Consider the following 24,067-nt stretch of genomic DNA (forward strand, 5'->3'; position numbering starts at 1 on the left):
AAAAAGCCACATGTCATGCTCTGGCTTCAATGGTAAAGCTACAGCTCAGAGCCAGGACCCAGGCACAGAGTTCAAGCCACAGGACTGGCACCCATATCAAAAACAAACAAGCCAGGCGTAGTGGCTCACACCTGTAATCCTAGCTACTTGGAGGCTGAGATCTAAGGATGGCATGTGGTTCAAAGCCATCCGGGACATGAAATCTGTGACTCTTTACTTCCCATTAACCATCAGAAATCGGGAAGTGGCCTTGTGGCTCAAGGGGTAGGGTGGGAGCCTTGAGCTGAAGAGATCAGGGACAGGGCCTGGGCCCAGAGTTCAAGTCTCACAATGGACCAAAACAAAACAAAAGACAAAAACAAAAAAAGCAAAAACAGAACCACTAAGAACTAAACACATGCATGGATCCACATTTATTCCTCAAAAGTCATAGAGATCTTTGTGACTTTTGCAGTGCTAGAAACAGGACAAAGTACTTACTCTTCCACTAGGCTATATTTCCAGACCTCTGAGTATTTGTCAGTCAAGGGGCTTGAACTCAGGGCTAGGCTCTGTCCCTAAGCTTTGAGCCACAGTTCCACTTTTGGTTTTCTGGTAGTTAACTATTAGAGATAAGAGTCTCACTGGGATTCTTCTTCCCAGACTGGTTTCAAAGATGATCCTTGTATTTCAGCCTCCTGAGTAGCTAGGATTATAGGCAGGAGCCATCAGCACCCAGCCAGATCCCCCCGTGCCCAAGGTACAAATTCCTAAGACCAAAAATGATGGGAGGAGACAAAAGAAACAAACTTTGGAACCAGATAGCAGATGACCAAAGAAAACCTGAGAAGAATGTAATTTATGTTATAACTAGAGACAAAATGGTGAAAGCAGAAAGACTACTATCTGTCCAGACACCATGAGGTCCTGAGTGACCCTCTGCTCCTTACCCTTGGGGGATGGGGATGAGGGTAGGAGAAGAGAGACAGCTCAGTGTAAGGGTGTACTTTATATGCATCTAGTCCCAGGGCTCCATCCCCAGAAATTGAAGGACTTGAGTTTCCAGATTGTAAAGGTTATTAAATACCACCCACACAGACACAAAATCCATACTCGGGACATCACAATACCCTGATAGAGGAGATCTAAAAAGTGAAAAGAAAAAGGAATAAAGAATTTGAACAGTAACCAGGGATTGGGCTTATGCCCATAATACTAGCTACTTAGAGAAGTGAGAACTGAAAAAATTGTAGTTCAAAAAAATAAAAACAAGGGGCCGGGAGTTTGGCCTAGTGGTAAAGTGCTTGGCTAGCATGCACAAAGACCCAGGTTCAATTCTTCGGAACTACATACATAGAAAAAAGCCAGAAGTGGTGCTATGGCTCAAGTGGTAGAGTGTTAGCCTTGAGAAAACCCAAGGACAGTGCTCAAGCCCTCAGCCCAAGCCCAGGACTGGCAAAACAAAAACAACAAAAAAAAACAACTCAACCCAGGCAGGAAATCTGGCTTTAAAAAAAACAAACAAACAAACAAAAAACCAACTCAGAGTCTTGGTATTGTCCCTTAGCCTTTCCACTCAAGGCTAGAACTATACCACTTGCGCCATAGTTCTTCTTTTAGTTTTTGGATCATTAATTTAGAAGGTCATACTAACTTTCCTGCAAAATTAAAGGGGGAGAAAAAAGCATTAACCTAAAACTTAAACTCCTATCAGACAACAGTGGCAACTCCCAAGCCTTGCAGGTGGCTTAGCCTTGTAATCCTAGCTACTCAGGAGGCTGAGATCTGAGGATCAAGGCTCAAAGCCAGCCTGGACACAAAAGGACCTAAGACTCTTATCTCTAATTAACCTCTAGAAAAAATGGGAAGGGAGATTGGCTCAAGGGTAAGGCGGTAGCATTGAGCTGAAGAGCTCAGGGACAACACCCAGGACCAGAGTTCCAGCCCCATGATCCACAAAATAAAAACAAAAACATTGGCAACACCCAGTGCATTTCACTCACCTAGGTGAACCCTTCCAATTATCTTTTGGGTGCCCACTCCTTTGGCAATCCCTGCCCACCGCCGGTCCACCAGTCTCATTATATTACACCGTTCTGCACAAGCCTGGCTCATAATAGTCATTTGGGCACCTGGAAGGAGAGAGAACCATCAGATAACAAACACATTTAACACTGTATCAAGATTCAAAACACAGAAAGGAGCCAGTGGCTCACACCCAGTAATACTAGCTATTCAGGAGGCTGAGATCCGAGGTTCACAGTTCAAAGCCAGCCTGGGCACAATAATCTATGAGACGCTTATGTCCAATTTACCAGTACAAAACTAGAAGTGGTAATGTAGACCAAGTGGTAGAGCCCTAGCCTCAAGAAAGCCCAAGGACAGTGTCCAGGACTGATGGGGGTGGAGTGGGGGGGGAGGAGCACATGAAACACAGCACATGAAAGAGCAGTCAGAAATGGCTAGGTAAGGTGGCTCACACCTGCAATGCTGGCTACTCAGGAGGCTGAGATCTGAGGATCTCAGTTCAAAGCCAGCCTGGGCACAAAAGTCACGAGACTCTCATTTCCAATTAACCACTAGAAAACTGGAAGTGGCTCTGTGGCTCAAGGGGTAGGGCAGTAGCCTTGAGCTACTCAGGAGGCTGAGATACAAGGATCATTTTTGAAGCCAGAGACAGCACCCAGGCCCAGAGTTCAAGCCCCAGATGAAACCAACAACAACAAAAAACACAAAACAAAAACACACTAGCTACTCAGGAGGCTGAGATCTGAGGATCAAGGTTCAAAGCCAGCCTAAGCACAAAAGGATCTGAGACTCTTATCTTCAATTAACCTCTTAAAAATGGGAAGTAGGGGCCAGGAGTTTGGCCTAGTGGTAGAGTGCTTGCCTAGCAGGCACTAAGACCCAGGTTCAATTCCTCAGTACCACATATATAGAAAAAAGCTGGAAGTGGTACTAAGGCTCAAGTAGTAGAGTTCTAGCCTTGACAAAGTCCAAGGATAGTGCTCAGGCCCTGAGCTCAAGCCCAGAACTGGCAATAATAATAATAATAATAAAATTTGGGAAGTGGGGCTTGGCTTAAGGGTAGGGCAGAGCTCATCCAGGCTGAGTCCAAGCCCATGACCCACACACACACAAAAAAATCTTTACCATTGGGCACCTTTTCTCAACAGTCCTAAAACCTGGGCATACTTTGCTCTTGCTCTTGTCTTCCTCTTTGCTCTCCAGCAATCTATCCCGTCCTGCTGAGATACAGCTCACTGAGGTCTCTGCAGTCCGCTAACTCTGAGCCGCCCTCCTCCCGATCATAGTTATTGGTCCATCTGGCACTTTCTCATTTGTGAGTGGCCACATCTCTGCTTCCATACCACTCAGTGGATGTGTAATTTAACAGCTACAACTCTTAGGGGTACAGAATGCGCCAGAACTGTCTCTGCCTTCAGTTTTCTTCAACTCTAACCTTTAAATCACTTACCTACTCAGCTGTTCCAGTCCTCAACAGCTTCTGCTTTTTAAGAGCCACCATGCCTGGCGTGGTGACTCACACCTGTAATCCTAGCTACTCAGAATGGCTGAGATCTGAGAATCACTGTTGAAAGCCAGCCCTCACACTAAAGAACAGGCACTAAAGAACGTGTGACTCTTATCTTCAATTAACCACCAGAAAACAGGAAGTGGAGCTATAGCTCTAGGGTTAGAGCAATAGCCTTGAGCTGAAGAGCCCAGGGACAACTCCCAGGCCCAGGTGTAGGGCAGTAGCCTTGAGCTGAAGAACTTAGGGACTGTGCCCAGGCCAGAGTTCAAGCCCCATGACCGATGCCCCCCCTCCCCCCAAAAAAGAGTTCAATCCATACACCACCACAGATTCACATCCTACCTTACAACAGCTGGCACACATCTCTATCCTCCTATTTCCACAATTCTGCTGTCCACTTTGTTTAGAGTAATGCATTCTCTTCTAAGCTCTTACTCTGAAGTATGCCAGTGTTTAAGCAAGGCTCAGCCCAAGACCTGACCTTTGTTTGCCCCCTTCTGAGATCTCACCTCGACATAAGGTCCACAACTTAACTTGTTCATTAGACTCTCCAGAGTCAAAGGAAAGGAAATGTGTGTGGGAAGGCAATTCTCTTCCAGTTCTCCACAAAAGCTAGTTAATAACCTAAAGTAGGCAACCTAGGGTGATAAGAAGTCCTCTCTGAGTTTTTCCACCTACACAAATCAGTCTAAGAGTTCCTATTAGCCTAAGAAAATAAAATATAATGCAAAAACATAAATGGTGTAGGAAATAAAACTATTACCGAGAACACACGTAAGCCAACCATTACTTCCCCGCTTGTGGCAGACCAAAGAACCACAGTCATCATAGGCATTACTGTCTGTCTGTTTCCCTTTCTTCCATGTCAGTTAAAGATGTCAGAGGGCAGAGAGACACAAAAGATGGAGCATCACCTGAGTCAACAAAGGCTTTTACAGGATGTCCATTCACTTTGCAGTTAATGTAAAGCATCACCACTTGGCCAAAGCTCTCTGGAGCTTCTTCCATAGCTATCGTCATGTTTTCCTCAATATTCTGTTGCCTGTAAAAAAAAAAAAAAAAAACAAGTCAGGTACACTGAACACTCTAGTTCTACTTCCAAGAAGAAAAGTCTATTTAAAAGCCACAATGTTGCTGGGCATAGTGGCTCATCCTGTAACCCTAGCTACTCAAGAGGCTGAGATCTGATTGCGGTTCAAAGCCAGCCCGGGCACTAATGTCCAGGAGACTATTTATCTGCAATTAACCAGTAGGAAACTGGAAGTGGCACTGAGGCTCAAGGGCTAATGCGGGAGACTTGAGCTGAAGAGTCAGAAATGTACTGTGGTTTAAGTGTTAGGGCTCTAGCCTTGAGAAAGCCCAAGGACAGTGTTCAGACTCCGAGTTCAAGACCCAGGACTGGCAAAAAAAAAAAAAGCTCAGAAATAGAAAATAAACTCAGGGTCTTAACCCTTTACGTGAATTATAATTTCATGAATGCTTCATTGTGGGGTGGGGTGGGATGTGTGTGTGTGTGAGCAATTCTAGGCTCTCAAGATCAAAGTGCCTTAAACTCGCAAACCTCTAGCCTCAGCCTCTGGAGTGCTGGAATCACAGGAGTTCTCCACCCAGACAGAATGCTCCACACCTCAAGTAGGATTTACAGTGTATCTTAACACCTTCCCAGCAGCCAGTGCACTATCAAGTCTGCAAATAGAATGCACAAGGACTTTAACTGCCTAGAATGCATCAGCCCTTCCTTCTTTCTTCCTTCGTCAGCCATGGGGCTTGAATTCGGTCTGTGCGCTGTCCTTGAGCTCTTCAGCTCTGAACCAAGATCCTCAGATCTCAGCCTCCTATGTAGCTAGGATTACCGGTGTGAGCCACCGTGCCTGGCTGCATCAGCTGTTTCATTTCCATGACTATTTTTTCTGTATTGTGCCACCAGTGCCCAGCTAATTATATCACTTTTAACCTACTGTATATTATTAAATTTAGAAGTATCCTACAACTGTATCTAATCTTATACTCCCTAAACCCAAGTATGTTTCAACAAAAGAAATCCTATGATGCAACAGCATGCTACTTTGGCTGTTATGGGTTACATGCATAGAATGGATTCAGAGGCAGGTTCTCCTTTATAGAGGAATAAATGCATTACCCAGTCTCCTTTACGTCACTCCTGGGGAGGAATATAAGCTATCAGGAGATGCTTCAATTCACTTCTACCTTAAGGCGTGTGGATGATGTCTTCATAAACCTCCTGCTTCTTGAGTTAAACAAAACTATTCCACAATTTTTGAAGTAGCAGTGTGTGTGTGTGTGTATGGGGGGGGGATAGCTGTTCTTTTACTGAAATTGCATCTAGCTTGTCACTGATGACATAGCTAGACTGCCATCAACACCACTGTACTTTCTAAGGATCCACTCCTGACGATCTTGACTCTTTAGATTTGGGAGAAGGTAGGGTCAAACTATCCACATCAGGGGGCAAAGGGGAAGAGGGTTAATTTGGGCTGGGGCCTCGTGTTTTCAGTTAACTCTCTTTCTTATGACCAATACTCCTCCATTTGAACTGTCTCCAGTTTGGCTCTTTGCTGGTTAGTCAGACATGGAATCTCACAGACTTTTCCGGTCAGATTAGCTTCAAATCAGGATCTTCCTGAGTAGCTAGGATAATAGGAGTGAGCCACTCGTGTAATCTACATGTTTAAAGCTTCTTACAGGCTTTTAATACATGCCTGGATGAGAACATTGCATTATAGAAGCCATGGTTGCTACCAGGCAATTTATTCAATGGGGTCAGTAAAGACAGAAGAGACAGAACAAGGTTCTATTAGCGCAGGTGTCACTCTAATCCAGTCATCTTCAGTACTCACATATGTCTTTGTCAGTCCTGGGGCTTGAACTCAGGGCTTGAGCACTGTCCTTGAGCTTTCTCAAGGCTAGCACTCTACCACTTGAGCCAAAGCACCACTTAAGGTCTTTTCTGTATATGTGGTACTAAGGAATCAAACTCCTAGCCCCAGTACTATTTCTAAGGAAAAAAATTCAAATCAGCCTATGTCAGTAGTCTGCTGGTTTCTATCAGAGGCATTTCTTTTGATTCTGGGACTACTATGGCTCTAACAATTCTAATGTTTCTAATGTTACACTGTGGGTCAGTCAGAGACTGTTCATAAGGTTTTAGAACAGAAAGTCATTAATAGGCACCTGTAACTTTGCAAAGTTGAATCAAAACATGAGGAATACAGACATGGAAAAAATTTTCTAAGATTCCCTGAGGTTATCTTTGAAATAGGAGGCAATCTCCAGATATCCAACTAATGCCAGATGATATTTAGTTGGGGAAACTCGGATGCTCTAAGATTTGGTCGTTAGGTGTATGGGTCATTCATTACCTTATATCTTCTTCTATCTTAGCCTGAGCTTCAAGATCAAAGGGGTCAGCAGAAAAGAGACGAATCCTTTCTTGCTCCCTCCGGGCTCGGTCCTGCTGCTGCTCTACCAGGACCCTAGAAAATCTGTCTACAGAAATAAAGAAGGGGTGTCTTTAGTTCCACTGTATTGTCACTCTTTTTGTGAAATGCTATAATTTATTTCAAACGTAAATCACTATAGTTTTCATGACCACAAATCCTCTTAGCCTCAGTTGCAAAATCAGAAGCAAGACAAGATAAAGGTGCTGGATACCAAATACACTTTAAAAGCAGTTTAAAAAAAATAAATAGGGCCAGGAGTTTGGCCTAGCGGTAGAGTGCTTGCCTAGCATGCACCAAGACCTAGGTTTGATTCCTCAGCATCACATATATAGAAAAAAAGCTAGCCTTGAGCAAAGTCCAAGGCCAGTGCTCAGGCCCTGAGTTCAAGCCCCACAACTGGCAAAATAAATAAATAAGTCAGTACTTTTGAACTCTGGGTCTGAGCGCGCGCACGCGCGCACACACACACACACACACACACTTGGCATTTGAGGCCACATTGAGCTACATACGAATATCTCTTAAAAACAAACAAAACCAAATGTTGTATATTTAATCAGAGAATGGCTTCAGGGCTGAGAATGTGGTGCTTGCCTAGTCTATTTGGACATGGGTTCAATTCCTCATAAACAGTAGTGGCATTGTGCCTCAAGTAGTAGAGTGTTAGCCTTGAGCAAAAGAAGCTCAGGGACACTAGTGTTGAAAGTATTTCAGGTGAAATCAGGGGCTGCTGGTAATCTTTAATTGAAGATTTAAATGACCAGGTTAAAATATCAGTACCTGGCTTATAATCCTGCTGCTAAAGCCAATGAGAACAAGTAAACCAATCTACATGGTTTTCAATTTTAGAACTCCACCACCATTGCCAAATAACCCAGTCACTGACATGAGCAAGCAAACTTACCTAGGTCTCCACTGAGCAGAGCTTCAGCCAGAGGCGGGTTGCGTTCCTTCAGCAAAGACAGCTCGTGCGGGTTAGCCAGCAGCATGTCTCGGAGCAGAGCTGGGTTGTCCAGGCCCTGAGGAGATGATGCCATTTCTCTAGGAGATGGGTGGGCCTGCTGTGCTCCTAGTGACTGGCGCTGCCGGGGACCCGATGTGCCAGGCACGGCTATGCTACTAAAGTCTATCCGGGGTAAGTCTGTCAGAAAGATATATACAATATATGCAAATAAGTCAACACAAACTCATACACAGTATGCAATAATAGCAGCAAATGGTCACTGCAGACACCTCATGTCTTTCCCCTTGCTCACATTTTTGACTATAAAAACAATGGAGCGTGGCCTAGTGGTAGAGTCCTTGCCTAGCATGCATGAAGCCCTGGGTTTGATTCCTCTGTACCACATACACAGAAAAAGCCAGAAGTGATGCTGTGGCTCAAGGATAGAGCTCTAGCCTTGAGAAAGACCAAGGACAGTGCCCAGGCCAAGTCCAAGCCCCAGGACTGGCAAAAAGAAAAAAGGAAAATAATGCAGCAGTGGCTCAAGTGGTAGAGTGCCTGCCTTGAGCAAAAAAGCTCAGCAAAGGCCAGTTTGGCCTAGTGGTTAAAGTGCTTGCCTAACATGCACTAAGACCCATATTCGATTCCTCGGTACCACATACATAGAAAAAAGTCCGAAGTGGTGCTATGGCTCAAGTGGTAGAGCCCTAGCCTTGAGAAAGTCCAAGGACAGTGCTCAAGCCCTCAGTTCAAGGACCAGGATTACCCCCCCCCCCAAAAAAAAAGCGCTCAGCAACAGCATCTAGACTCCTGAGTTTGACACCCAAGTCCAGCAAAAAGAAATAAGCCCAAAGGAATCAATGGCTCATACCTGTAATACTACTCTAAAACTTCTAACCAAATACAGACTCCTTCAGACTACAGTCCTAGGCCCAGGGCAGTCCTGGGCCTGAGAATGGTCCCAGGGCTTTCCCAAAGCTAACAAGTCAGTCAGTAATCACAGACGCACAGTCTACCAAGTCTTTTGCTAAGACAAAGATAACTGAGCTAATTATCACTGGTAGTGACACATGCACTGACTGGTCTCACCTCAGCTCTCAGAGCTGGGGTTCATTATTATGACAGCTAGCTTAACAGAAGGAGAAACTGTTCTGGAGTCAAACTAGGCAAAGTTGGAAACTAGCAGGTGGAAACTAAAGCAAATCCACAATGCAGAACCACTAGAGATGCTCAAGTTAGGGGAGGCTAAACACAGGAATTGTCTTACTTGAGAACTGCACTGGTGGCCGAGGGTCTACATTCTCCTTCTGGCGCAAAATAACAACATCTCCATCTTTTAAGCCATAAGAAGCCAGTGACCGATGGTTGTCTGTGAGAGGTCTTTCAGCATGGACGATCTACAAGAAAATATTTAAAAGTATGAAATACTGAGAAGTAATATGGTATAAATCAAAGGATCACAACAGTTTTCCTCTTAATGAGGTAAGGTTCACCCATATTAAACACCTCCTGGGGCCGGGAGTTTGGCCTAGTGGTTAAAGTGCTTGCCTAGCATGCATGAAGACCCAGGTTCGATTCCTCGGTACCACATATATAGAAAAAAGCCGGAAGTGGTGCTGAGGCTCAAGTGGTAGAGCTCTAGCCTTGAGAAAATCCAAGGACAGTGCTCAGGCCCTGAGCTCAAGCCCAGGACTGGCAAAAAAACAAAACATAACAAAAAAAAAACACCTCCTAAGGAAGGGTTGGAAGAGTGGCTCAGCTGGTAGAGCTCCAGCCAATGAATGAAAGCATTAGTTACTGAGTTGGAGTTCTGGTTTCAAATCTCCCAAGGATTTCTATTATAGCTAGATCAAAATCCAAAGCCTTCCCTAATAACTGCTGGGTCCCGTTGCCCACAGACCAGAACTCACACTGGGACTGCTGTCCTCAAGAAATGGGACCCTCCTTGTCCCTTCTCTACCTCAGCAGGATCCTTCACCTGTCTCTCTCGTATCAAGTAGTGCCTCTTTAGTTTTCTAATACCCTTCCTTATGGCTAAAGTTTAGTGTTAAAACTGCTTGCCTATCCAGGCACCTGGCCTATTTTTGTTTTGAATAGTCATTTATAGGGAATACTGTTTTGATACATAAAAAGGAATAGCAGGGGCTGGAAGTGTGGCCTAGTGGTAGAGTGCTGTCTAGCATGCACAAAGCCTTGGGTTCAATTCTTCAGTACCACATACACAGAAAAGAAGTGGTTCTCCTATGTAATAAAAAAAATAAAAAAAAAAATAAAAAAAAATAAAAAAAAAAATAAAAAAAAAAAAGAAGTGGTTCTGTGGCTCAAGTGGTAGAGCTCTAGCCTTGAGAAAGCCCAAGGACAGTGCATAGGCCCTGAATTCAAGGCCCAGACTGGCGGAAAAAAAAAAAAAAAAAAAAAGTACCCTTGCCTCATACACTAAATATTCACTTGCTTGTTTAATGTTTTCCTGCTCTACTAAATGTAGTTACTTGTTCCTTGAAGGATAAACTGATGGAAGTACTGCAAAAAAAAAAAAAAAAAAAAAAATCTAAGTTAGCCAGTCATGGCGGCTTACACTTGTAATCTAGCTACTCAGGAGGGTGAGATCTGAGGATCAGGTTCAAAGCCAGCACTGAAAAGACCCTGAGACTATCTCCAACTAACCAATAAAAAACCAGAAGTAGTGCTGAGGATCAAGTGGTAGGGCAGTAGCCTTGAGCTGAAGAGCTCAGGGACAATGCCCAGGGCCAAGCCCCACACTGACCCCCCCCCCCCAAAAAACTAAGTTAATTCTGAGCAACGAGAAATGGGGATGACATAGTCTGGGTATTCCATTATAGTACTAATGAATGTGTACATTTTACAATGAGCTCACACAGTGACAGATCTACCTTCCTGTATGTTTCCTTCTCTCTTATTAGCTCAAAACTTTTAAACAATCTATGTTCATGAACAAAAAATAAAAATGAAAGAGGAAAGAAAAAAGTGTAAAATTCAGAATGTATCAACTAAAAAAACAGGTGGAAAAGATTCAAGGAAGGAAGTACCACTAGCTAATAATACTCTATTTTTTGTGGGTCATGGAGACTGAACTCTTGGTCTGGGTGCTATCCCTGAGTTCTTCAGCTCAAGGCTACCATACCACCCTACCCTTGAGCCAAGCCCCACTTCCCATTTTCTAGAGGTTAATTGGAGATAAGAGTCTCAGGTCCTTTTTGTGTCCAAGCTGGCTTTGAACCTTGATCCTCAGATCTCAGCCTCCTAAGCAGCTAGGATTACAGGCGTGAGCTACCATGCTGGCTGGCTAATAAAACTCTTATGGAAGCATGGCACAGTGGCTCATGCCTGTACTCCTAGCTACTCAGGAGACCGAGATCTGAGGATCAAAGCCAGCCTGGGCACAAAAAAAATGCATGAGATTCATCTCCAATTAACCACCAAAAAAATGGGAAATGGCTCAAAGGGTAGGGCAGTAGTCTTGAGCTGAAGAGCTCAAAAACAATGTCAAGGCCCAGAGTTAAAATCCTATAACTGACAAAACAAAAACAAAAACAAAACAAAACTCATGAAATGCAATCAAGAACAAAAATAGGTAACATTACGTACTGTGAAAGGAAAAAGAGCAAAACCCATAAAGGCATACTATAATTGTGCCACAAAAGAACAAAGATCAGATTACATTATTATACATTCCAGAGAAGCATTCTTCTTTACACTGGGCCACATGCAAAAAAGGCAACTTGAGTTAGATTCTGTCTCTGCCAGTATCTCCCGGGGAGAGGCTTGCCATCCAATCAGTCTAGGCCTCACATTTCTCATTTGCAAGCAGGCAGCTGCAGGAAGATGATCATTACAGCTGTCCCTTTCAGTTCTTTCTGTACACTATCATCTACCATGTTCCACCACCTGTCTTCATGCACTGAAACCAAAACTAGAGCATTCAAATGGCACTAAGTTGATTGTGTCATAATCACTCTTAAGATTTGTACTACAAGAGCAGATCAATCCTCCAAAATCAAATCCTTCTGCGGTGGAGCATAAAACTGATTTGTTGGGGCTGGGAGTTTTTGGCCTAGTGGTAGAGTGCTTCCTAGCATGCACTTGGGTTAGATTCCTCGGTACCACATACATAGAAAAAGCCGGAAGTGGAGCTGTTGCTCCAGTGGTAGAGTGCTAGCCTTGAGAAAGCCCAAGGACAGTGCTCAGGCCCTGAATTCAAGCCCCCAGGACTGGTCAAAAATAAAAACAACAAAAAAATGATTTGTAGAATTTGTGGGTTTCATTACGCAAGTTGTAGAAATTACTAGGAAAAAAACATTAAGTTCTCATCCTGAATCAGCAGAACTAAAGGTATCTTAATAGAGTGTCTCTGGGTCACACCATTCATAATTCCTTCTTTATGTATTATCCTCAAAGTAAATTTAAAATTATATCATGATGCTTAACCACCAGACTTAACAAAATATTACCATCAACACAAATTTTGTGAGACTGCTTTGAGAAACCACCATAAATTAGAAGTGATAGCCAGGTTTAGTGGTTCACAGCTATAATCCTAGGTATTTATAAACTACAGAATGAACAGTGCTATCTGCTTTTCATTTTGTTTTGTTTTGGGTCGGTCATGGGGCTGAAAACCCTGGGCCTGGGCGCTGTTTGTAAGCTCTTCAGCTCAAGGTTAATGCTGTACCACTTTGAGTCACCGAGCCACTTCCGGTTTTATGGTGGTTAAAGGAGATGAGTCTCAAAAGGCTTTCAGGCCCCAAATGGCTTTGAACCACAATCCTCACATCTCAGCCTCCTAAGTAGCTAGGATTACAGGCATGTGGCACTGGTGCTCAGCTCTGCTCTTAATTTTTAGGGATAGCAGGCAAGGACTTCAGTAAGGAGAAAACATTCTTCACATTGAGGTGCATACGGACCTGTGATCTCAGGACTCGGGAGAGTGAGGCTGAGGTGAGAGGATGGTGAGTTCATGGTCAACCTGAGGTAATCAACATGCCATGCTGTTAAAGCACAATGGCTTCAAATCCTTACCAGTGGAAACAAAAAGAAGACAGCAATGGCTGGGCTCTCAGCCCTGCAAATTTCCCAAGTCCAAAGCTACAATGAACAATGTGTCAGTCACAAGCCATACATTGGACACCATAGAGCCACAAATACAGAGCTGCAGAACTGGCACAGCTGCTAGTACTTACTCCAGAGAAGGCACCCGAGGGACTAGATTCTAATAGTAATCAACATTGAGTCAGACACTAATTAATGAAACTCCAAAACCTTTAATTTAGGGAGGAGGTTTCTGAGAGCCTTTGATTAACAGAACTTTTTGCCAGGGATGAATGCCGGGGATTGAACCCAAGGCTTTACACATGCTAGACAAACACCCTTACCACTGAGTTATATCCCAGCCCCAAAGAAACATTTCTAGCACTAAGGGCCATAAAACTCTTGGAATCCCATTTAAATAAAACTCATAATTAGTTGAGTGCTAACTATATGCCAACTTATCAGCCTATGTAACAGCCTCCTTAACTATGACCCCTCTAGACAATAATATGGCAAGTTACTCAAAGCCTTGTCAGAGACAATATGGGGATTTTCTTGGCCAGTCCTGGGGCTTGAATTCAGGGCCTGGACACTATCCTTCAGCATTCTCAAGGCTAACTTTCTGCCACTTGAGCCACATCATCACTTCCAGCTTTTTCTGTGTATCTGGTATGGAGGAATCAAACCCAGGGCTTCATGTATGCACTCTACCACTAGGCCATATTACCAGTCTAACAATATGCTTTTTACTGGACAATTCTGTAATTCTTAGGATCAGGAGGATCAAGACTTGTGGTTTAAGGCTAACATGATTAAAAAGTATATCAAAAAACTCCATCTCAGCAGACACTGGATATGCCAACATGTACCTGGAGCCCCAGGTCCTTAGGAGGCCTTTGATAGAGTGTTGTGGCCCAGGCCAGCCCAGACAAAAACTGGAGATTATCTTTAAAAAAATAGAAATAGGGGCTGGGAGTTTGGTCTAGTGGTAGAGTACTTGCCTAGCATGCACGAAGACCCAGGTTCAATTCCTCGGTACCACATACGTGGAAAAAAGCCAGAAGTGGTGCTGAGGCTCAAGTGGTAGAGCTCCAGCCTTGAGAAAGTCCAAGGACAGTGCTCAAGCCCAGGATTGGCAAAAAATATATCTATATCTATATATCTATAGATATATCTCCTCAATTAAAAAAGGACTGAAGGGCCAGGTATCATAGCTCACCCTTGTAATCCTAGCTACTCAAGAGGCTGAGATCTGAGGATTGTGGTTCAAAGCCAATCCAGATACTAAAGACACCAAGACACCTATCTCCAATTAATCTCTAGAAAACAGGAAGTGGGGCTGTGGCTTCAGGGGTAGGGCAGTATCCTTCAGCTGAAGAGCTTAGAGAGCGTCCAGCACAGAGTTGAAGCCCCATGACCCACCAAAAAAAAAAAAAAAAAAAAAAAAAGGAATGAAGGTGTGGCTCAAGGGTGCAGCACTTGCCTAGAAAGCACAAAGCCTTGGGTTCAAATCCTAGTGTCAAACACCTATCCTAAGAAATCAATCAGAAGGGGCCGGGAGTTTGGCCTAGTGGTCAAAGTGCTTGCCTAGCATGCATGAAGACCCGGGTTCGATTCCTCGGTACCCCACATACATAGCAAAAAGCCAGAAGTCGTGCTGAGGCTCAAGTGGTAGAGCTCTAGCCTTGAGAAAGTCCAAGGACAGTGCTCAAGCCCTGAGCTCAAGCCCAGGACTGGCAAAAAAAAAAAAAAAAAACAAAAAAAAAACATAAAACTCTACACACTCAGTATGGCAGTGCTAGCACACCAATAATCCCAGTGATGGGGCAGTGGAGACAGGACTGCCTGGGCTACATGGCAAGATGTGTCTCAGATAAAGTGCTGTCATCTCTGGGTTACGAGGTTAACACACAATTGTGTCCTTTATCCCTTTCTATTATTACAAGTTTCTGCAATTTATGGGAAAAACATACATGAAAACCACCTGAGAAAATAAACTTATGCCAGACATGGTGGCTCATGCCGGTAATCCTCGCTACTCAGATTGAGATCTAAGGACCGAGGTTCAAAGCCAGCCCGAGCACTAAAGTTCTTGAGACTCATCTCCAATTAACCACCAGAAAACTGTAAGTGGCCCTTTGGCTCAAGAGGCAGGGCAGTAGACTTGAGCTGAAGAGCTGAGGAACAGCGCCAGGCCCACAGTTCAAGCCCCACAACCAACCAAAAATTAAAAAAAAAGAAAAAAAAAAAAAGAAACTCACTCAAACTAACTACAGCAGTTTCAGTTTTAGCCAGGCCCAGTGGCTCATGTCTGCAATTCTACCTACTCACAAGGCTGAGATCTGAGGACTGAGGTTCAAAACCAGCCCAGGTACTAAAGTCCATGAGACTCATCTCCAATTAACCACCAGAAAACCGTAAGTGGCACTGTGGCTCAAGGGATAGGGAAGTAGCCTTGAGCTGAAGAGCTCAGGGACAGTGCCCAGGCCCAGATTCCAAGCCCCAGGATAAATAATAATTAATAATAATAATAATAAAGCTTCAGTTTCTACTGGTAGTGTTTTACAAACCACCACAGATAAGGACAGCTACTATTTGGCATTTAAATATGCCTTTGAGGGTCCTTCCATTCTGTTTGTACCATCTGATACCTATACAGGTAGCTAATAATAATGCTTCAGGAAGAAAAAAAAAGTTATTTTATTCAGGGGATGGGAGTTTGGCCTAGTGGTAGAGTGATTGCCTAGCATGCACAAAGACTGGGGTTGAATTCCTTAGTACCACATACATAGAAAAAAAAGCCAGAAGTGGTGCTGTGGCTCAAGTGGTAGAGCTCTAGCCCTGAGAAAACCCAAGGACAATGCTCAGGTTCTGAGCCCAAGCCCAGAACTGGGGGAAAAAAAACAAAAACAAAAAACAACGGTGCTTCAGTAGTACCAAGCTGTAGCCAGGCACTGGTGACTCATGCCTGTAAACCTAGCTATTCAGGAAGCTGAGATTTGAGAGTCACAGATGGAGGCCAGCGGGGCAATGAAGTCTAGAGACCATCTCCGAAAAACTACCAAAAAGCTGGAAGCAGAGCTGAGAGCAAAAAAGGCCCGAAGGCAACGCTCAGGCCCTACCACAAGCCCAGGACTACCACAAAAAAAAAGAATGAGAGAGGATGGGGGAGGGAAGGATTACTTGAAAGGAACCTCACCCTAACTTCAAAGTATCACACAGCCATGGCTGCTTCCAAGCCCATACTTGCATTGGGAGATGGATTATGTCTAGCTTAAATCATATGTACAAGTGGAGATGGTTTCTAGTCTAAATCTGTTACCACTGCACTAGAACTACTATAATCAAACAAGAACTCTTAAAAAAAATCTTTGTTGGGTGTAGGGGCTCATGCCTGTAATCCTAGTTACTCAGGAGGCTGAGACCTAAGGACAGCAGTTCAAAGCCAGCCTGGGCACGAAAGACATGAGACTTATATCCAGTTAACCACAAGAAAACTGGAAGTAGGACTGTGGCTCAAGGGATAGGGCCATAGACTTGAGCTGAAGAGCTAGGGGACAGTGCCCAGGCCCATAATCTAAGACACACCACTGGAAAAAGAAAGCCCCCCCCCAAAAAAAAACCTGATATGTTTCCATTTGTCTAAGGTATAAGTGATGCTGACAAGAAAGATGGATTACAAGCCAGTGATCCATCTCCAATGTGGGTACAGGAAAGAAACAATACTAGAACTTTCATTCTCATTTATTTTACCAGTCCTCAGTTTTTTTTTTGTGTACAAAATATATTACTCCATGTGTATAATGTAACTGATACACATAGCATAATATATGCACACTAAACATACACATATAGCACATAAAGGACCACTTATATATGACACAGTAATATATTTATATACACACACATACAGCACACAAAGGACCACTTACATATGACACAGTAATGTATTTATACACAGAGAACACAGAGCATGTCCTGATAAATCTCAGTGACAGGGATATATAAAAGAACATGTCTGGAGACCAGTATGATCTGAACACACAAAGAATATTCAGGAGCTGGGTGCTGATGGCTCACATCTGTAATCCTAGCTACTCAGGAGGCTAACGTCTGTTGATGATAGTTCCAAGCTAGGGGGTGTGGGGTATAAAGTTTGTGTGACTCTTATCTCCAATAAACTACTCAGAAAAAACTGGAAGTAGCACTATGGCTCAAGTGATAAAGCACTAGCCTAGAGCAAAAGAAGCTCAGGAACAGCTTTTAGGCCCTGAGTTCAAGCCCCAGGTCCAGCAGAAAAAAAAAAAAAAGATTATTCAGAAATAAAAATGCATTTGCCAGGCAAGGCTGACTCACACATGTGATCCAGTAACTCAGGAGACTAAGATCTGAGGATCATGGCTCAAAGCCAGACAGAACAGCAGAGTCCACGAGACTCACCTCAAATTAACAAGCAAAAAAGCAAAAGCAAAGCTATGGTTCAAGTAGTACAGTGTTAATCTCAGCAAAGGCCCAGGAACAGTGCCCAGGCCCTGAGTTCAAGCTCTAGGACTAGCATCACCTCTCCTCCACTCCCTCCCCCGAAAAGTACTTGGAGAACTATGTCAGGAATGGGAGGTAAAGCAATGAGAAGGCTGGTGATCCCAGAGTGACATAAACTTACTAGGAGAATGGAAGGGAAGGAGAGGAGAGTCCTGGGAGGTAAATGGGATAAAAACTATAATGTTTACTTTTATGATTTGATGGAAGGAAATGACTCAAGTGTCTGGGTGGATCCTGTTCCTGCCTGATGGACAAGTCAGTGAAAGAAAACCGACCACCAGACATCTTAAAATAGACGCAATGCTGTCAGGTTACAATGGAGCCAACAGAACAAACTTGAAAAACAGGCCGCTGTTTACAGATACCAAATCTGGGCTTAACACTAGTTAGAGCCCAGGTTCGTTTATGCTAATTTGGCTCGGGAAGAAAGTAAATGCCAGAACTTTGACATAATGAACAAAAAACAATCTGAAGCTAGCCTAACTGTTCAAGAAATGTACTCCTACACTTCCAACTGGCAGAGGGCAGAGCCTATCTGGATCCTTCCAATCCAACACTCCCTTTTATCCACTTAAACTTTTTGCTTAATCTGAGTAACCGAGAGGATAGCAGGATGGAGGGGCAGAGTGGTGTGCACCTGAGCAGTACTTTCACAAGGCCTGGGGTTCCACCTCTAGAACTAAAAAAAAAGGTGCAGAAACAACCTCATCTCTGTTCTTTCCCAAGTCCTTAAAAAAAAAAAAATTGCAATTTCTTATTTCTCTGACCAGCTAGTGATTACAATAGGGGTAAAATAGCAGCCAGAGGGAAAAGAACCATTAAGAAGTCACCCTGAAAAGTTTTGAAATGCCTTTTCCTGGTACCCCGGGTAAGTTTAGGGAAAAATTGGTTCCTGAATTTTTTTATGGATTAAAAAAAAAAAAAAAAAGCCTGGGAACATGACCTAGTGGTAGAGTGCTTGTCTAGCATACAAGAAGCCCAGGGTTTTACCCCTCGGTACAACATACATATAAAAAGCCAGAAGTGGTGCTATGGCTCAAGTAGCAGAGGAAACTCAACGACGGTGGTCAAGGTCTGAGTTCAAGCCCCAGGACTGGCCAAAAAAAAAATTTTTTTTTTCCAGAAGATGTTGCGAAAACAAAACCCTTTTACCAATTTCTGTGTAGCTTTTGCCACACTACATAACTGATATGTGTGCCTTTAAATAAGTGAATTCTTTTCCAACTGAGTTTATGCCAAGGTTCTAAAGTTCATATTGTGTACAGGAATCATACTTCTGAAAAAACATTGACACATTTGTTTACCATAAGCCAGGGAAGAACAAGCTGTAGTTGAGCAACAGTTTTGGGAGCTATTTCATAACCTGTAAAAATTTACAGATTTATTTACATTCTGAGTCTTCTTTTTCCAAATGTTTAGACCTTAACAAGTAGAAGGATCACTTTCTCAAGGTAGAATCTTTTAGTGTAAAGGTTACAGATATCTGTTCTATTTCATAATCATAGTGGGAGCCCAAAAGCACTTTTGAGAATTACGTTGATAAATTTAAAAAAAAAAAAAAGCAGGAAAGGGAAATGAAAACCTAGTCCCAGGAAGACCATTTTCTACTTAATATCCTTATATAAAGTACTGAGCTTTGAACTGTGAACTGAATTGTGACCTGAAAAGGAGGGACTTGGCTCGCTATCAGAAAAGGATCCAGAGAAATAAACAGCTTAGGTTAAACGTATTACTTTTTTTTTTTTCCTTCCCAAAAGAACCTCACCCCCAAAGCCAGCGGTGAGGACAAGAAGAGCACTCCCGAAGCCCTCAAAACGAGGCAGACTGCCTCAAAGTTTCCCACCCTCTCCCTAACGCGTCAATGCGCGCGTTTAAAAGGTAAACGGAGTCAGCAGGAACTATGCCCAAGAAGCAGATGGATGTCTCCCGACCAGGATCCAAACTGGTATTTCTGGTTGGAGAAGCAGGAGTTGAGAACTCTGCTGCTTGCAAAACCCATGGCTGTTGACTGGGGCCACGGCGACACCCCAAGCTCTGGATCCAGAGAGTCGGGGATGCGGGAAGGATGGAGCCCCGGGGGCCTCGCTGCAGAGCCGGGCGCCGGCGGCCGGGATCTCCGTCCCTCCCCACAGTCCCTCGCGCGCCCGGGACGTGCGGGGGCAGCCGCCGCCGCGGGCCTCCCCGAGCGGGCTGCGGGGCGTGCGTGAGAGCCGGCACGAGGACGCCTGCTCCCGCCACCCCGCCCAACTCCCCCCGGAGGCCCCGGGCCGGGAGGCCCCGGCTCGCTGCCCGGAGGGCGTACCTGGCTCTCGGCGGCGGGGATGCCGGACTCGAGCTCACACAGCGCGCGGAAGTTGTGCAGCTCGAAGTCGGCGTCGACCTGGAGGGAGAAGGTCACCTCGGAGAGGTCCCTCCGCACACAGTACACGGTGAGCAGCATGGCCCGGCCCGCCCGGCTCGGCCCGGCCTGGGCGCGGGGTGGAGGGGCGGAGAGGCGGGGGGTGGCGGCGGGGCCTGGCGGGTGCTGCGGCGCACGGCGCGGGCTGCTCGCTCCGGCCCTCCCTCACACTCGCTCGGCGGCGGCGCCCTCCCTTCCCTGCCCGTCCTGTCCCTCCCTCCCGCCAGTCGGCCCGCCCGCCCTCACGAGCGAGCGCCGCCGCAGCCGCCACCCGCCTGCGAGCCCGTCTGCCGGCCTGCCTCCCACGGCTGCCGTCAAGCACACCCGCCGCTCCGCCCCGCCCCGCCGCAACGCGGCTGCCGTAAAGCCCGCCCGGCTCAGGTTTTCGCGACAGCCAGTCGGGGGCGGGGCGGGGAAGGGCAGGCGGGAAGCGTGGAGGACCTCGAAGCTCGTGGAGCGGAAGACGGTTGGCCGGTTTAGGGGTAATCCGTCCAACTCGTTTTATTTACTTATTGGTCTGTTTATTTATGCACGCTGAAAGACAGACCTGGGTGCCGCCCCTCAGCTTGTTCCTCTCCCTTGAGCCTGGATTTTTGCTGGTTTTCTTGGAGCCCGGTGTCTCTGGGACCGCCCTGCCCTGGCTGGATTCCAATCGTGATCTTCAGATCGCAGCCTCTGTGCAGCTAGAATTACAGGTGTGAGCCACCCCGCCCCCACAGGCTCAGTTTTCACTGATCAAGCCCTTGCCGTGCATGAGCCAGGCGCTGCTGTGGATACACACGCGACCTTGCCCTTAGCTCTCGACCTAACTGCAGGCCAATAATCTAAGCAGATCCAAAATTTACTTCTTTCTAGGTAGAAATAGAGGCTTAAAGAGATACCGATTCACTTTGTCCTAATGGTGTACCATGAAATCAAAAACCGTGAGCCTGTCTGCAGAAACCAGCTGGCTCTGACCCTTGCCTACCAGCTCAGCCCTGTGTCTAGAACTTGTAGCGACACTGCTGGCTCACTTCCTCTACAGCTCCAACCCCGTACTTTGTAATAGTTTTCTCTCGCTTAGACTGCACCTGTTTCCCGGCCATGGTAGCCCCCAGTATCTCACACAGTGTCTTTACTAGGCACAGACTGCAACCTACTCAGTATTTGCTACTTTAGTGGCCTGTTTAAGACCACATAGAGCCTGGCACTGGGGGAGATCTGAGGATCGCAATTCAAAGCCAGTCCGGGGCACTAAAATCCGTGACACTTTTATCTCCAATTAACCACCAGAAAACCGGACTAGAAGTGGCCCTGTGGCTCAAGTGGTAGCGTGCTAAGCCTTGAGCTGAAGAGCTCAGGGTCAGGGGCCCAGGCCCAGAGTTCAAGCCCCACAACTGACCAAAAAAAAAAAATGTTGAATGGTAGGAACTCAAACAAGAGGATAAGAAAAGCCAAACTGAGACAACAATATAAAAATGGAGGTGAGAACAGCATCTTCTATTGACTCCCACTCCACTCCCCTGGCCCATGGAGCTGGAACCTCTCCTGTATCAGGAGGGAAAGAGGAAGAATGGCTGTGGATACAGGTAAGGAGGTAGGAGGTAGGGTGGGAGAAAAATGAAAATCTCCAACTGAAGATTGTGTGTGTGTATGCCAGTACTAAGGCTAGAATTAGAACTCAGGGCCTGGGCATACGGTCCTTGTGCTTTTTTTTTTTTGCTCAAGGTTGCCACTCTACCAAGTGAGCCATAAATCTACTTCTAGCAGTTTAGTAGTTAATTGGAGATAAGAGTCTTATGGACTTTACTACCCAGGCTGACTTCAAACTGTGATCCTCAGAGCTCAGCCTCTGAAGTATTATAGGATCATAATGAACTATAATATTGGTAATCAGCTTTAGAGCACTTTATCACACCCTAAAAGACTTAAGTCCAATCCTATGGACTATCTCCATTTTACAGGTAAATGGAAATTGAGGCACAGAAAAAGTCTTTTGCCCCAGGATATGAAAATAAGTGGAAACTCCATGATTCAAATCAAGCTATCTGACTGAAGCCGGAGTTTTAATTACTGTTACACTGCTATGGGTAGGACCCCATTTTATTTTATTTTTTATTTTTGTGGGAGTCATGGGACTTGAACTCTGGGCCTGGGAGCTGTCTTTGAGCTCTTCAGCTCAATGAGCCACCGTGCCTGCCTGGCTAGATGAGATTTCTATTTCACCAGATAGGCATAAAGGATCAAGAAAGGGCAAAAAGAAGAGAAGCCAAGAGGCCCTTTCTTTTCCTTTTTCCTTTCTTTTTCTTTTTTTTTTTGTGGGTCATGGGCATTGAACTCTGGCCTGGGTGCTGTCCCTGAGCTCTTCAGCTCAAGGGTACTGCCCTACCCTTGAGCCACTTCCCATTTTCTATAGGTTACCTAGAGATTAGAGTCGCTGGTCCTTTTGTACCCAGGCTGAATTTGAACCTTGATCCTTAGATCTCAGCCTCCTGAGTAGTTAGGATTACAGGCATGAGCCCCTTTCTTGGCTCTGGTGTTCAAAGCCGCCTCTCTCACCACTTCCCTGATTCTAGCATATCAACAACAAGCAGTAGACAGCTACTATATTTTGCTCTTTCTTTTTTTTTTAATTTTTAAAAATTTTTTTTATTGTAATTAGTAAAAGGGTTACATGATATTTGCCAGATAGAAGGTGCATTAATTCGCATACATTGATACCCTTTCACATGTCTTGGTATCCATTTCCCTCCCCCCCCCCCCACACCCCCTTGCTCTTTCTTTTGTGTGTCTGTGCGTGTGTGTGTGTGTGTGTGTGTGTGTGTGTGTGTGTGTGTGCACGCGTGCACGCGCGTGTGTGCCTAAAACCTGGGGCTTAAACTCAGGGCTTGAGTGCTGTCTCTGAGATTTTTTGCTCAAAGCTAGCACTCTACCACTTAAGCTACAGCTCCACTTCCAGCTTTTGGGTGGTTAGCTGGAGAAGAGAGTCTCCCATATTTTCCTATCTAGATTGGCTTTGAACCATGATCCTCAAATCTTAGCCTCCTCAGTAGCTAGGATTAGAGAAGTGAGCCACTGCTCCCTTTACATTTTACTCTTTTCAACACAAAAACTTTCTGTTTTGTTGGTCAGCATCTGGTGCTTTGTGTAATTCAACACCAGCTCCCTTTCTTGCTTATCTTTCTTAAGATCTTGCAACAGCTTAGAAGCTGCTTTTTCTCTGCCTCCATTTGCCATCTGTCTTTTTCACTCTGAACCACTGTTTCCCAAAGTCACCTTACATTCCTGAGTGACAGGACTAAAGGATAAATGTGACAAGAATCTAATCCATCCCGAGGCAACAGTGACTCTTATAGTGATCCCCCACTTCTATTTAAATCTAAAGTTCCTGGCAGAATCAGGAAGATGAGTTGAACTGCTTACTATCCTTTCTGCAGCAAAGTTCGAATAAATCCCCTTTCCCTGCCCTTTACAACTAATTTTTTGACTTTGCACTTTGGGGTGAGTGGGTAGCTCTGAGCCCCCTGGAGTGATCCTCTGGCCTGGATACCAGATTCAGTCCTACAGGCAAGATGGGTTCCTTTATACCATTATACTCTGAGTTAACTCCTTCCTTTCTCTTCTCTCTCTCTCTCTCTCTCTCTCTCTCTCTCTCTCTCTCTCTCTCTCTCTCTCTCTCTCTCTCTCTCTCTCTCATTTTTGGTGGGTCATGGGGCTTGAACCTGTCCTGGGCACTGTCCCTAAGCTCTTCAGCTTAAGGGTAATGCCCTATCCTTGAGCCAAGCCCTACTTCCTGTTTTTCTAGAGGTTAATTGGAGATAAGAGTCTCAGGTCCTGGGTCGGGAGTTTGGCCTAGTGGTTAAAGTGCTTGCCTAGCATGCATGAAGACCTGGGTTCGATTCCTCGGTACCACATACATAGAAAAAAGCCGGAAGTGGTGCTCAGGCTCAAGTGGTAGAGCTCTAGCCTTGAGAAAGTCCAAGGACAGTGCTCAGGCCGTGAGCTCAAGCCCAGGACTGGCAAAAAAAAAAGAGTCTCAGGTCCTATTGCGCCCCAGCTGGCTTTGAACCTTGATCTTCAGATCTCAGCTTCCTGAGTAGCTAAGATTATAGGCGTGAGCCACCATGCCTGGCTGAGTTAACACTTTCTAATGAACTTAAACTCATTGGATATTTAAAACA

At 45.0% G+C, this 24,067-nt stretch overlaps 1 protein-coding gene across 1 annotated transcript in view; it reads right to left on the reverse strand.

Annotated features, from left to right (window-relative positions):
* The window catches only part of LOC150062447 (regulatory solute carrier protein family 1 member 1-like), a 37,404-nt gene extending 17,304 nt beyond the window's left edge, over nucleotides 1-20,100 (reverse strand). Inside the window, exons 1-6 of the mRNA XM_090335759.1 lie at nucleotides 19,812-20,100; nucleotides 9,189-9,318; nucleotides 7,883-8,119; nucleotides 6,898-7,024; nucleotides 4,432-4,559; nucleotides 1,983-2,111 (exon numbers count right to left, since the gene is read on the reverse strand). Coding sequence (XP_090191885.1) covers nucleotides 1,983-2,111; nucleotides 4,432-4,559; nucleotides 6,898-7,024; nucleotides 7,883-8,119; nucleotides 9,189-9,318; nucleotides 19,812-19,949 — 889 coding nt within the window. The 5' untranslated portion in view covers nucleotides 19,950-20,100. The remainder of the gene's footprint in view (nucleotides 1-1,982; nucleotides 2,112-4,431; nucleotides 4,560-6,897; nucleotides 7,025-7,882; nucleotides 8,120-9,188; nucleotides 9,319-19,811) is intronic.
* Nucleotides 20,101-24,067: the final 3,967 nt, after the last annotated feature.

This window comes from Megascapheus bottae, chromosome 6 (assembly GCF_031878675.1).
Source record: "Megascapheus bottae isolate mThoBot1 chromosome 6, mThoBot2.hap1, whole genome shotgun sequence".
Classification (NCBI taxonomy): domain Eukaryota; kingdom Metazoa; phylum Chordata; class Mammalia; order Rodentia; family Geomyidae; genus Megascapheus; species Megascapheus bottae.